The 14977-nt window shown below is 41.5% G+C and overlaps 2 protein-coding genes across 12 annotated transcripts in view; one reads left to right on the forward strand and one right to left on the reverse strand.

Moving 5' to 3' along the window:
* The window catches only part of LOC135242699 (amyloid-beta A4 precursor protein-binding family A member 2-like), a 59769-nt gene extending 50158 nt beyond the window's left edge, over positions 1-9611 (forward strand). For all 7 annotated transcript variants that reach the window (XM_064313885.1, XM_064313886.1, XM_064313884.1 and 4 more), the window contains 6 exons: positions 1956-2141; positions 4130-4309; positions 4944-5156; positions 5512-5631; positions 6515-6655; positions 7820-9611. In XM_064313885.1, the coding sequence (XP_064169955.1) occupies positions 1956-2141; positions 4130-4309; positions 4944-5156; positions 5512-5631; positions 6515-6655; positions 7820-7891 (912 nt within the window). In that variant the 3' untranslated portion in view covers positions 7892-9611. The remainder of the gene's footprint in view (positions 1-1955; positions 2142-4129; positions 4310-4943; positions 5157-5511; positions 5632-6514; positions 6656-7819) is intronic.
* Positions 9612-11198: 1587 nt separating this feature from the next.
* LOC135242701 (dual oxidase maturation factor 1-like) lies at positions 11199-14975 on the reverse strand. 5 transcript variants are annotated; one of them, XM_064313897.1, is made up of 9 exons: positions 14844-14975; positions 14362-14542; positions 14159-14216; positions 13538-13672; positions 12653-12860; positions 12293-12507; positions 11693-11874; positions 11441-11498; positions 11199-11351 (listed from the first exon to the last, which is right to left on the reverse strand). In XM_064313897.1, exons 2-9 carry the CDS (start codon positions 14506-14508, stop codon positions 11305-11307), a joined length of 1050 nt encoding a protein of 349 aa, XP_064169967.1. In that variant the 5' UTR covers positions 14509-14542; positions 14844-14975; the 3' UTR covers positions 11199-11304. The 5 variants fall into 5 exon arrangements, with proteins under 5 accessions (XP_064169967.1, XP_064169966.1, XP_064169965.1 ...); XM_064313896.1 differs by lacking the exon at positions 14844-14975 and having other exon boundaries at positions 11199-11348; positions 11445-11498; XM_064313895.1 differs by lacking the exon at positions 14844-14975 and having other exon boundaries at positions 11445-11498.
* Between the last annotated feature and the right edge of the window lie 2 nt (positions 14976-14977).

Here is a 14977-nt window from a genome sequence, read left to right on the forward strand (position 1 = left end):
CTGAAGTGCATGAAATGCAGCAAAAGAACAAAGATGCTGAGTCCAGTCAGACGGCTGTCATAAGCCAGCCAGTTGTCATTTTCCTTTTATTTTATTTCACATTTGGCTCCACTTGAATTTTTTACCTTTGCTGTTTTTGCATGAAGGGGTGTGTTGCAGTCTGGCAAATTAAGAGGAAAAATTAGTTGCTGGCTTGTAGATACACCTGCTTGAAATTACCTGGACTAATTACCAAGATCTGAAAAAGTTGTAGTGGGATTTTTAAAACCAGCTAATTAGCTAAGCTAACCAGTTTATTATCACAACTTGCAACTACACAGTTGATTGAGTGGACAGCAATCTTCTGTATAAATGAGCATTGAAACAGCCACCTTAAAAACTAGGACTCTTGACATCTTCATTCCACACTGGCCCCTGCTCTGAAGCCCAGGGAATGTGATGGCTTGTAATATGCAGAAGCCAGTGTATTCGGGCATTGCAGGACCGCAATAGCAGAGGCACGGTAGCAGCAGCACGGCGGGCGAAGCCGTCTGCCAAACACGGCAACGGGAACGAAACGGCCTCTGCGTGTGAGGCTATGCGCCGCGGCAGTGTGTGGGCCGGGCTGGCTGGCTGGCTGGCTGAGTCAAGCCTGCTGCAGTGCAGAGCTGCTCCAATCCCTGCCTGGCTTTAGGGGGGCAGGGGCAGGGGTGGGGGGGGGGAGTCTGGGTTTTGGTTGATGGTGAGAGGGGGCAGGAGAGAACAAGGCTGGCACACTTTTGAATGGGGGCTCCGGTGACTGTGCCACCGGAGGTAACTCACCTGCTGTGATGATGTATAAAACGATTACTGCAGAGGCCAGATGGGGGATGGGTTTCTGAAAGGAAGGCACAATGGAGATAATTATGTCCTTACAGTACCTTTATAATGTTAATTACACACACTCTCTCTTTTCTCTCTGCTTTGTATACACACAGTCTCATTCTTTATCTTACATTTCTCTCTCTCTCTCTCTCTCACACACACACACACATGCAAATGCATGCTGAAATAAACATATACACATAGACATATTCATGCTTTTACATATATTTTAGTTATAGGTTTAACATGACAGTTCTTCATCAGATTTTTGTTCATTTCAAAAATGGCTGCTTGGTATTCATGGACTGTTTTGTGAAAATTAGAGTAATTAGCAGTGAGTTCTCACCTGACCACTCAATGAACATGTGTTGTGAATTGAATTTCAGCGGTTTCTACCCTGTGCATTGTGATAAAGGTTAAAAGCCTGAAGCACAGGAAAGAAAAATTGGATAATTAATTCTCCTGACTGAGAGATGCTTTTTGTAGCATTCCTTATTATTTTCTTTTTTGGGCATACACTTTCCGACTGGTAAAAAGGCTTTGAACAGTTTCCATGTTTAAACCACCAATGAAAGTTTTTGAAGGAACTCCTGTTGAACCATCCATATGTTTATTAGACCTGATACCAGCCGCACAGGTGTCATATCTCTTTAGAGCTGCAGTGTGCAAACTGTCAAAACACTATTTTAAGTGTTCACTACACTTTCACAACACATTCTTTGAACACTTTAATGGAAAAAAAGTTGTGGAAACTAAATTTCCACCATTTCAGGGGTCTCAAGACACTGAATTGGAAGTTTTTCAAAACTCCAGCTCGGTTGATTAAAAATCTCCCTGGGGTTTTTAAAACACCAATGACATTTTGCCCTGTCAGGCAGTGGTTATAAGAGAGAAAACTGAGCTTGTAAATATTATTCTCTTTTTCTCTTTACACATATTTTATCTTGATACCAATGACATGCCCATGCAAGGCATTTTTAGATGGAAAACAGATTTTAAAGTTTTTTTTATGAGAGTTTTTACAGTATATTTCCTATTGGTGCTGGCTCATGCTGGTAGTTGTCCTGTCTCAGGATAGCGCTCCATCACAATTCTCTGTGCTGCATGCCCAGGAGGCCATGATGGACAACGCCCTGCGCACCATCTCCTACATCGCCGACATCGGGAACATCGTGGTGCTGATGGCCCGCCGGCGCATGCCCCGCACCGCCTCGCAGGACTGCATCGAGACCACGCCCGGGGCGCCCGAGGGCAAGAAGCAGTACAAGATGATCTGCCACGTCTTCGAGTCGGAGGATGTGAGCGCTTTCTTCGCCGCTTTATTGTTGTATTACATTACGTTTTTCAGTGCGTAAAGAACTGCACCATATTAGACTGGAGGCCAGTCCACTGAAAGAATGCAGAAGATAAACCCTGTATCCTGGGAAGCGGTTATCTTTATTCCAAAGATAATCTTTAGGATTCTACAGTATTATGCTATAATACTATTAAGTATTAGAGCCATAATTATAACACTAAGCAGGTTGATAATTCAGATGTCTATGCTGGAATAATATTAACCCAAGAGAACTTTTCGTACATAATGTCTTTTAGTAAAAAACATTCTTGGGGAATCTTAGGCAGCCAAATATCCATTTGTCAAAAAAATGCTGAATCCTATGTCATCATAACAAAAGATGATGGACAGCTATGTGAAAGACCATGGCTGTCCTCTGGTGCGTGCACTGTGAGGTGATGCAGGAGTTTTTGTGGATATCTGACCTCCCCCTGCTCTGGCCTGGAGCCCCACTCTGCATTGCAGCTGTTCCTCACAGTCTACCTGCGCAGATGCAGCAGTAACACGCACACACAGTGATTAAGCTTTTTTTTATGCGTGGTCACTCAGTCATTGTTAGGCAGAAATGGTCCTGTAACCCAAAGGTTGCAAATTAGATTTCCTGGTTGGGACCTGCTGTTAGACCCAGGAGAAAGATGCTTAAACTGATTGATGGCCAGCTGCCATTCTGTATATAGATTAAATTAGATATATGGAGATAATAATAAGACATTAAATATTTGTAAAAAAAACATACTTTTAGGAAATTAGCAATGCAAATTGTGTATTGTGTTAATATATTGATGAAATGTTATGTAGCAATAGCGTTATCTATTGTAAACTTTAGATGAATTCTTTAACCAGATTTGTAATGCAAGAAACATGCAATTTTGTTACTCCAAGATTTATCGTCTTCTAGATTCCATGGCACTGGTTTTTTTTATTTGTTCAGTGCAGAACATTATTGGTCCATAATGTCAGCGGCCTCGGGCCAGTGCTGGGGTTTTTTCTGTGGGGCGGTGGCTTCGTGCTCAACTTGGGGGGGAGCCGAAACGTCTCCTGTGAATGTGTAGATGCGACCCGCCCTGTGGGCTCCATGCGCTGTTGCCATTGTGACAGCTGCCATAATTGCGCGTACGCTCTGTTTCACGCTCCGTAATACTTAAGTTTCTGCTCGTCGCCGTTCAGGAACAAGACTCCCTTTGTGCGATTTTCACGGTCCGATTCGTGTGCTGTTGGTGCTTTTGTGGACCTTCCCCAAACCCACACCCCTGCCTTTGAGACTCTCGTATTTCATTACTGTAGCCCGGGGCAGCTTCTCGGCGTGCCAGAGCGATGTGGCTAATTTCATAAAACGTCGAATAATGTGAAATTGAATTTCCTTTCCCATTGCTGGTTTATTAGCTTGAAGGATCTGAGAGGCTTGGCTCAAAATTCTGTGGCTGTAATGCAGATCACTGGTGCTACGCCCCTGGGTCTAGGATCCCCTCCCCCGAGACCCAGTAAAGTGATTTAGATACAGCACAGTCCTCAGGTATAGGAGCCCATTGCATCCTCCTGGGTTTTCATTCAGTGTCCACAGAGATGGCTTAGAAGCCAGCAGTCACTAATGCAACCAAGCGAGCAAACTGCTTTCTGAAACGGAAATCAGTTCTGGCTCATTTCTGTATTCTTAGATTGAGGTGGTCTTAAATATACTGTAATTGGCAGTGGAACTGTATGCAAAAGGAACATAGGGTCCCAGTGACCTCACCGCTGTGTAATTGGAACCAGCTAATCGGAAGGAGTATATTGGTGCTTTAAGCCTGCGGTGGTTTTTCCAATTCAGAATGGGCATGGTCGTGTCCATTTCATTGGTTGGGGTAATGGAGTGGCACATTGTTTTTCTTTCCTCTTTATTTCCTGTTGGTGGATGTCACATTACCGGGTTTGTTTAGGATCGTTTTCTGATTGGTTTTTCCCTCCCGGCAGGCACAGCTCATCGCGCAGTCCATTGGTCAGGCATTCAGCGTGGCCTACCAAGAGTTCCTGAGAGCCAATGGGATCAACCCCGAGGACCTGAGCCAGAAAGAGTACAGTGACATCATCAACACGGAGGAGATGTACAACGATGACCTCATCCACTTCTCCAACTCTGAGAACTGCAAAGAGGTAGGAGCACAGCTGAGATTGGGAGTGTTGACTGGCGGCAGAGCTGTTGGATGCCATTGCTGTGTTTGTGGGAGAGGATTATCTCTGTGGGTAGAGAGTGCCTGGTTGCCTGGTTGCTGGGCTTCCTGTTGTGTACAGAGCTGAAGCAGTGAAGTCAAGTGTGGGAGAGGGAGGCAAAGGAATACTGCAGTAGTTCTGAGAGACATTTGGGTACACCCTTTCTCTAGTCTTCTCTTCTCTCTTTTGCTCTCTCTCTCCACACATCTCTCTCCCCCCTATCTCTCCGTGTCTTGTACTCACTTTCTCTTTCTCTCTCTCACTCTCCATCTCATGCTCCCCTCAGTCCTTCTCTAGTCTTTGCTCTCCTCTCTCTCTTGCTTTCCTTTTTCCCTCTTGCTCTCTCCCTATCATGCGCACTCCCTCCTTCTCTAGTCTTCTCTCTCTCTCTCTCTCTCTCTCTCTCTCTCTCTCTTCCCCTCTCTCTCTCTCTCTCTCTCTCTCTTCCCCTCTCTCTCTCTCTATAGAGTCCGTATTAGTAGAGGCTGGATTGTCAGTATTTGGACTTCACTCATTTTATCACTCTTCTTCTTCCCTCATGCACTCGCCCCCCTCCCTCCTCCCCTCCCACCCCCAGCTGCAGCTGGAGAAGCAGAAGGGGGAGATCCTGGGCGTGGTCATCGTGGAGTCCGGCTGGGGCTCCATCCTGCCCACGGTCATCCTGGCCAACATGATGAACGGCGGCCCTGCCGCGCGCTCCGGCAAGCTGAGCATCGGAGACCAGATCATGTCCATCAACAACACCAGCCTGGTGGGGCTGCCCCTCGCCACCTGCCAGGGCATCATCAAGGTACCCTACTGGGCAACTAATCCACCATGAAATGAGCACCGCAGTGTTCGGAGCAGTGGCAAAAAAACGTGCATTATATGTAAATTATTTCATGCTTGTATGGAGCATTGGTAATATAGCCGTATATAGTCTTAAGTGAACAGGCATGTCGAATTGCTAATGGAACTGATATTAGACCAGTGTTGTGACTCATGGGGAATAAAGGCAGTTCCTCTTTTAGCAGGAAACCTGCGATGCTCACTGACATGCTCTGAGTATATGTCTGTACTAAGAGGCGTGTGTGTGTGTGTGTGTGTGTGTGTGCATGTGTATATGTACGTGTGTGCGTGTGCATGTATGTGTGTGTGTGTATCAGGGCCTGAAGAACCAGATGCAGGTAAAGCTGAACATTGTGAGCTGCCCCCCTGTCACCACCGTCCTCATCAAACGACCAGACCTCAAATACCAGCTGGGCTTCAGTGTGCAGAATGGCATCGTAAGTCTAAGGAGAACAGGGTCCTGCCTCCTGTACCACACCCTCACATGGCAACTGCCCCGTCCACACAACCTCTCAGTGCATCAAATCGAACAGCAGGTTTCCAATATGGTGATATTCTGCTTGATCCCCACAGTATTGGATTTAAGAAATTATGGCAGATGCAGAGAAAATATGTATTTATTTCCCTTAATATCAATTATTTTGTGTTTGTGTTGCAGTAATTGTTTTTAAGTTGATTAAATAATGGCATGATAACATGCAACGAACCCAGATTTAGGCATTTAGGCATCCATGATATACTCAATGGCTGTTCTCAAACCGTGTGCCCTTTAAGCTGTATTTGAAACAATCCGATAATTCTCCCTCTAAAATCATATTACCTCGTGTTGCTGCATAACTGGTTTTGCTGTTCAAATGCAATTACTGTCATTTCCCCTTGAATGGGCCCTAATGTGAACCGCAGGTTGGACGTGCTTCGCTGGCCTCATTTTTCATCACAATTACTCCACAGTAACTTCCTTTCAGACATTTCTTTTCTTGCCAAAAGAAAATGGAACTGACCACATGAAATCAGCATTACGTGTGCAAAACATGGCACGTATGAGGCCTATTGCTTTTCACATTAGCGACACCGAACGTGCTGACTCTGAAACAGAGACTTAAAAGGCAGAGCATTCATGTCAGAACGAGGGCAGGTGTAAAAAATTATATTATAAAAAATTACCATATGGAGCCAGTTCTGTATGCTTTCTAGAAATCACTGCAACACTTAGTTGACCTTCGGTGCTCTTCTCTCTCTGAGAATTGTGGTGGGTTTTTAGATTTCTGAGAGCCAGCATGCTGGATTGCGATAGAACCCTTTTTGTCGTGTGCTGCGCAGATCTGCAGTTTGATGCGCGGAGGCATTGCGGAGAGGGGTGGAGTCCGCGTCGGCCACCGCATCATCGAGATCAACGGACAGAGCGTGGTGGCCACTGCGCATGAGAAGATCGTTCAGGCCCTGTCCAACTCCGTGGGCGAGGTGAGTGTGGGGTGGCGGGGGGGCGCAACAGCTGTATGGGAATTAGGGAATTTAAGAATTTAGGAAATGTATCTCAATTCAAATACTGTAGTGACAGTAGAGTACAGTAGGCAGCAGGGTGGTGTAATGGAAAGGGAAGTGGGCTTTTAACTTAGAGGATGTAGATTTGATTCCCTGCTACCCTTATATCTTAGAGCTCAAGGATCAGGTCCTCAGTTGCTTCAGCAAATATCCAGCTGTATAAATGGATTATATGTGAAAAAGTAGGTTATCTCTATAGGTTGTTCTGGAGCATCTGCTAAATGTTGAAATATAAATGCAATATGAACACAGATGTGTTAGCAATATCCTCAAAGGACAGAGAAACAAAGTACAAATATTAGGTATAATATTCATAAGTCATGTTTACAGAAAGTGATTGGGTATACATACAATAAAAATAGAGTGAAATAACACAAAACCTCAAATACCTGTTCTCAGGAATGAAAACTCTTTCCAATGGTAACACCTCAAAATTGTCAGCTGGTGCAAAACCAACAGTGTTTCATCAGACCCTGTGGTTGATGGATCTTTGGTATTTTATTGGCTCAAACTGAGCTTGAGCATTAGCACCTCCTCTGGTTGATTGGGCAGCTGCAGTCTGCATGTGCCAGTCAGTTGTGAATGAACTTTACTCTGCAAGCACGATAACTTTTGTGTGTTCATCTGTACTCTTCCAAACTGTCAAACGAAGACGATGGGATGGGCTCATGAATACAACTGCCATTTTGGTTTAAAAAGAGGGTTATGAAAGAGCAACATATGTCATTTGGACCTTTCTATAACATTAACATAGCCATATTTTTCCTTCATGCTTTAATGAGGATGAGTGACAGCAGTCTTTGGCAGGCTGCCTCTGTCCTGTTAGATGCCAGTCCTTAGGGACATCCACAATGTTACAGGCAGCATAACCAGAGACTTGAACTGGTGGATCACAACACTGTAATCATAAGACAACAGCAATAAAGCAATGAAACTCGGTGGGTTGAGATCATATAAGGACTCAGATGAGTGGCAGTTTGAGGTTGGCTGTGGATGTATTTTCAGTTGTAAGAAGCAGTGCTCGTACACTTGTAAGTGTCCTTAAAGACACTGGTGTCACCATTTTCTTTCCCTCCGTGTCAGATCCACATGAAGACAATGCCAGCAGCCATGTTCAGACTCTTAACTGGGCAGGAGACTCCCATGTACATCTAGAGCCAGAATGGACTTTGTTTCACACGAAAAGCCACAAGAGGGAGTTGTTTGCACATGTCCAGGGACCTCTGGGAACATGACCTTTCGGAATTAGTCAAGCAAACGAACAAAGGGGAATTGAAAGCCTTTTCTCGTCATTTCCTACTTTTTTTGCCATCTTACTCAGCGCAAAGGAATTTCTTGGCTCTTCTTTTCCCGTACCACTCTCCGGACACTCACAGCATTTTAAGGACATTTTAAAGAGAACAACTGAAAAGAAATATCATGTATTGTATTTATTTGTGCCATCTGTCTATGGTATGTATGTCTTGTCAGAAAATTTGAAGAAAAAAAGAGGAGTGAATGTCTCATGGATTATTTTTTTATATGCATATAAATATTGACATGGTATATATTCTGTACATTTCTGTTTTTGCTTTTGTATTTTTTTTTGTAGTGTAAATATTATTATTTTTTTGCTTGAGGTGTCTATTGGGATATGCCATTGCTGTGCTGCATATATTTACTGACTTTCCCTATTGTAGCACCACTGGACTCCCTTGATCCAGATGTGGATCTACTTAGGAAATGCAGACAAATTAGTTCCAGATCAAAACCCGTCATCTCAGAAATTGATTCTGCGGCATCAACAAACGCTTGAGAACATGTTGGGCTGAAAGCGGAAGTTAGCTTAAGTTTGAGCCTCAGGGTCAAACCTCAAGACCATAGAGATTAGACCAACTGCTTTACAACTGGAACAACTGATTCTTATTTGACAGATTCAGATATCTCTTCTGGTTCTCATGCAGCTCCATGATCTAGTGGTTATAGCCTGGGGTTTCAACTCCAGCTAAGTACGCTGTTATCACCACACCAAGCAGAAAAGTTTGGTTGAGAATGTAGTTCCATCAATAACTTCTGACTTCATAGCATCACTGCCTGAATGATGTGGCAGCTCGTGACTTCATTGTAGTTCAAGTTAAAAGACACTGGTTTTAGTAAACATGCTTTTTTTGACTGCTGTTACGTTTTAGCTAGTAATGATAGTTGGTACATTTTAGGAAGTCACATATTTCACCAAAACAGTTTGTTTTGTGTTTGATACATAAGTCCAAAGATGACGATATTTAAACATTTTAGGGAATTTAGGCATACCGTTTTTAAAAGGCCTAGAAAAGAAATTGTCTTAAAGTATGGAAACACAACATATGGGACAGTGTTATGTTTCTTCACACACTAATGGGAGAAATTTAATCCCCCCTGAAAATAATTGAATATGTACATTGTTCTTCAATTCAAACCCACAAAGCTAATGCAAACATGAAACTGAAATTTTTAAAAAAATTGCGTGTTCTGTTAATTTCTTGTTTCCTAGGGAACTTTGTCTGCGTGGATTGTAAGTGTAACGTAACAGAATTGTATTCATAATCATCTACAGTATTTAGAATGTGTGTACATAATGAAGACCTTCCGTATTGTGCCCATTTGTGAATTACTGTTGGTCGCTGCAAACCTTCTCATCAGAATTGGCCTATTTCATGAATGAATGATAATGATAAAATAAAATACACTGTGACTGAAAAGCCTTACCATTGAGTAAGGCATCAACAATGTATTGTTGAATAATGACATTGAAAAAGGAACAAAACATTAAAATTGTTGTGTTTGCATGCAGCTGAAGCTGGAACGAAGTCATTATGGAAAAAAGAACAAAAAATAAATTTTGCCATTCAATTTTTAATTTGCTTTTGCGTGATTTTTTAAAAAGCTTGTGTTAGGACCCCATGGGTCTAGGGGTGCATGGGGTATGTAACTGGATGTAAAAATAGCCAGGAGATGTTAATGCTGTATAGATGGTAACAACAGTAAATCAAACCCAGACAAAGCAGCAACTCAGTGCATGGGTGTTTTACTGTGGTAACAAAACAAATGTGCAACAAACTACTACCGGACATACAACATCCCAGACACACACTACCAGGGTCAATGGACGCTGGATGTTGCCAAAAGAACAGAAAAACAAGCTAGCTAAACCAGAGAGTAATTTAATCTAGTGTATCAAGTACACAAACAAAAGGCCTATCTCCTCTAACTAGCAGACTGAAAACACAATTGGTTGGCAATCACCTCTAAGGACTAGTGAATCTATACACAACATAGCCTACGGGCATATGTACAGGAGCCCCCAGTCTTACCTGTCCCAAGCCTTGGAAGTGTACACAAAACAAGACAAGTTCAAATGAGTGATTAACATAGTCTAATACTAACACAACACAGAGCAAACAGTCAGACATCCATTGTTACAAACAGTCATGGTTTATATAGTAGAGGTGGCGAGTTCTGACTGGTTGTCCAGAATTGACACGGAGGGTGGGGATTGGTGAAGGTGGGACTTGGTGGATGGTGATTGACAGGTGAAGGCAGGGAAGTCCACACAAAAGAAACACATGGCACGTAACAGCTTGTGACACTGACATTCTTTTAAAGAGGACCAAAGAGCTGGCCAATTTTGCTCAACTGTACTTTGTAAGACCTCTTTGTTAAGTAGCTTCCTCTCAGGGTCAAAAGGTGTTTGTGTTTCTACCACATAGATGGTTTCTATACTCTTGAATGTAAATTGTACAAGAGCTGTATCAGATTTTACATAATGTCCAAATCTGAGAATATATGCATTTTCACCACCGAACAGTGACTCTGTAGTGGCTCTTGCTATATCCCATAATCAGTGAGCACATAGTGCAGCTAATGTTTCTGAAGAAAAATATGAGATTCAGTCTGAGAGGCAGATTTCTTACTTGCACATGTAATGCAACAGCTCCATCTTCAGGAAACACGTACGTGTCACTCCAAGTTGTTTCAACTTATTTTCGACTACGGGAATTTATAAAATTAAAAATTATTAATTTAATTGTTTTTCATAGACTATGTATTCATCAAAAAGCAAACTAATGCATTTCTTATATTTTAAACACTACTTTTTAAAGTATATGACTACATTTTATTTTAGTGAACAAAGTTCTTTGAAGAGATGTGAGGATATCTGTTGAGGAAGTGAGTAGTTTTTGTAATACGGTAGGCTATATATTTTTATATTTTGGGATTATGTCTCCTTTTAGATCAAAGGAGTGTTTTCTGAAAGTATTTTATATATAGATTTCAATATACAATTTTAAAACTGCTTTCTCTTTGGCAAGAAATCAAAACAATAGTGTATCTCTAATGACCAGTGGAGGACTAAATTTGAAAGGTGGATAAAATATGGACTGCATAATACTATGGAGTAAAAATGTAGAATATATATAAAAATGATTAAATGAATAATGCACCATTGGAAAAAAGTACATTTTATTATATTCATCACATAAAATATATACAGATTATTTACACAGTTTGGAACCTGAGAGCTGGAGAAGAATATTGCAGGTTCTGTGTCTTCATGTAATGGTGGCTAGGCCAAGTTTCAGCATGCATGTTTTTTCTTCTGCTAAAACGATACAAATAAAAAAATAATTCAAACAGGAATTGTTCAAAGCAACAAATACGTTTAATTCAATTCCAAACCATTAGGACTTACCTTATAAGACTGCAAAGTTATTTTTTCTGATGTGTCCTCTGTCATTTTGTTTCCCTGTTAAGATATTAGCATGCATGAGAGTCTGTTTTGTTTGAATGCGATCTTTAATTCACTGCTTTTTGCAATAGCTTTGGATTCACAGAACCAATGCCTGTTACCCCCACTATAAAACAGTCACTTGTGGATGTCATGGATTAGTTACATATAGTATATTCCCTCTTGACTGAATTTGGACTGTTGAGACTTACAGCAAAGGTGGTGGTCACTCCTTCAAGAAAGTTGGAATTTAGGTAGCCTTCTGCCAAACAAGTATAATCTTCATCATCATCATCATCATCATCCACACCCACACTGAAAGCTCCCTTCATCTTCTCTGGGATCAAACAGTCCAGCATAATCACCAGAATGCCAATAAGAGCACACAACACACCTGCATAATCACACAAACACACACTTAGTTATATACTCATTACAGCACTTCTATTTATCCATACATTGGTTCAGTTCAAACTAACTCCTTTTCCATTTGTGTAAATGGAACCAAAAAGAACCAGAACCATGAAGACAGGGTTCCAGTTTCCATTTGTTTTCACCACAGTTCGTTCTTTCTTTCCTTAGCAACTATTGAAAATAATCAATTATTACTGAAATGACATTTGAACCAATTATTACATGTGATTCTCTTCTTTTGAATTGTCCGAGGACCACATCTATCTCCAGTACCAGCATTACTGTGGCAAAAGTGGCTAAACGTTAGGAACATTTCCAACAGAAGGAAGTCTTTTTGGCCTGGCATTAAAGTCAGACCAAGGGATATAAAGCACACACATTGCACAAGTGTCTTTTACCTGTGGCCAGTGCCAGCCAAAATGAACTGCTGTATTCTATCTCAAAATAGGCCGTCCCTATAGCAAAAACACACAACGGGAGGTTCTGTATGGTGGAGAACGAGGCCAGAGAGAAGAAGATGAACGCTGCCGTGGCAACCATCATGCAACCAGCGTAGAGGATTACGGGCATAGAGAAGAGAATATTGGCAACTAGCCAACAGCAGAACGCTGTCCTGTGAAAACAAAAACAGCGTTATCTTAATTTGTGAACTCAATATGCTGAGACGTCTGAGCTTAAGAGCAAAAATTATATTTTTATATCACGTGTTACAACAATTCAACATTTTTACACTATGGAACAATTTGTGATTATCTCACCACATGGTGGCAGAGGCATATTTTCCGGAGTATAAGTACTGGAAGTTGAAGCCGCAGGGGCTGCCTGTGGTGAACTTCTCTGCGATATACAGGATGGGGTTGGGAAGGCCCCTCTCCAAGGCCTCTGTGTAGTCCTCGTCTAAACTATCTGTCCACTCGAACATTTCGTTGTAGTCTATGGTCTCATTCAGCTGCGTCACTGGGTTTCCTGCAGGTAGAGAACAGCACAGAACAGCAGACTCTAGTAAGCAGCATGCATATAACAGAATTATGCATAAATAGGCATTCACACTTGTTGGAAGATGTGCAGTGTTGTTGAATACGAACCTACTGTTGTAGCGAACCTATAACAATTCCAATTTGTGGAGATACTCAAATGGGATGCTAATTCAACAGAAATGTATTTACAAGCAAACTATATAAAGGTCACATTGGCCAGAGCAATCCAGTCCTTACCAATAAAACTGATGTGATTCTCTCCTTTTAAAAGAACTGCCTGCCCATGAGGTACTAGCATTCACACTAACATCTTATTGATTACAATAATTTGTATATCATTATAGGTATCTTGGGTTCACATTGATTAAACAAAGTCTTCCCATTCCTTGTTTCCTCTGCCAAGGTCAAAATCAGGTGACCATGCAAGGACAGGTAAGCAGGTAAGCTTTTTTATTTTTCTTACAATGCCACATGCCTTTAACATTCCTGGCTGTCACAAAGCAAATCAATGAGAATGATGTTATGACAAACCTGTAGAGCATGGATGGCCAACCCAGGACCTGGAGAGCCACAGGGTCTGCAGGCTTTTGTTTTTACTCAGCACTTATCAATGAAATCAATGAAAGCAGTTGATTACAGTCAACTCAGAGATCAAAGATAACCCACCTGTAAGTGTGACGTTGATTCCTGAGAGTCCTACGTGTAGTCCAATCTCAGCGTTCACAAAACCACTGCTGAAGGACTTGTACGTGGTGTTGGTCTTCATACTGGCTGCGGCCCAGTCACTTGTGAAGTTGACAGCTAAAAAACAAAAAAACACAGAGTGTTTATTCTAGCACACAGAGTGCTAGCAGGTATGATTAGAATAAAGTTCATAAATAAGGTGGAAGGGTGTTGCCTGCAGTGGACAGTATTGTTTTGCTGCAATGTATGGACATGAATGCCACTTTATTAAATGACTCATAACAGTGTTCAGCTCTGGTTTGTGGGTACTGTAATAGATATCAGCATTCCAATAAAATATGTTGATTTATTTAGGTTATGTAGCATTATAAAGGCATCGTTTGCAGGCTGTGCATGACCTGTGCATAAAACGCCGGCATTACTGTAAACCAGATATGTGACAGTGCTTTATGGTAGGTTTGTCTTGCTGAGATGAATGCAGGGATGGTGCAGTCTCCTGTTAGAACTCACAATCTAAACTAGTAAAGATTTTGTCCTCATATCAGTTAATATTGTGAATCAATGTGTTGTTGGAATTAGAAAAATATATTCAAACCTCCTTACCCACAATAACAGCGCCAATGAATAAACTGACAAGTACTCGGCACATCCAGAACAGTCGCTAAAATGAAAATAAAGTGGAATAGAGGTCATCACTTGACAGATGCGCCTGAACATTTATTGACCCGTAATAAATTTTACACATATCAATAATTCAATATCATAAAAAGCGATACATCATTACAGTATATTTGATGTTTACTCACCGATTTACCACGTATTCCTGGAAGAATAAGAAGGAAAATAATGGCAAAGACCAAAAACACCAGTATGACTGTGAGCAGGTTGAGGCCAAAGATGAAAGGGGTTCTTTGCCCGTGGTAAAATGGATAGAGGATGGTGGAAAATATCATCGTTCCGCGGATTTTGGTTTTCACTTTAAATAATCTGAAAATAGTGATAACAGTCGGCTTGTAGTCCACAATATGCTGATTTGCTTAAATCTTAATTCGCTGACTGCGTTCAGCAATATCACACCCTTTCCATAACACATAACGCATCTAGAAAACGCAGACATATATCTGATGTACTTTTATGGATTTCAGTCTAATTAACATTCAATAAGAACATAATAAACTGAAAAATAGACTGAAAAACTTCACATAAAACTTCATATGTAAGACTATTAATAAACAAGTTCTCGTTTTATTATAGCGCGCAAAGAAGTTTTGCGCAGAGGAGCGCTCACCTTACAATTCAGGTAATGTGAATTTTTTACTGAAACCCATTCGTCGAACTGAATTCAACTGTTTTATACGGTTCTCTCAACGAATGCTGAATACAGGTGCGTTGATTGGTAACCTAAAAGGGGGAGGTGTGAAC

The sequence above is a fragment of the Anguilla rostrata genome, chromosome 16, assembly GCF_018555375.3.
Source record: "Anguilla rostrata isolate EN2019 chromosome 16, ASM1855537v3, whole genome shotgun sequence".
Taxonomy (NCBI): domain Eukaryota; kingdom Metazoa; phylum Chordata; class Actinopteri; order Anguilliformes; family Anguillidae; genus Anguilla; species Anguilla rostrata.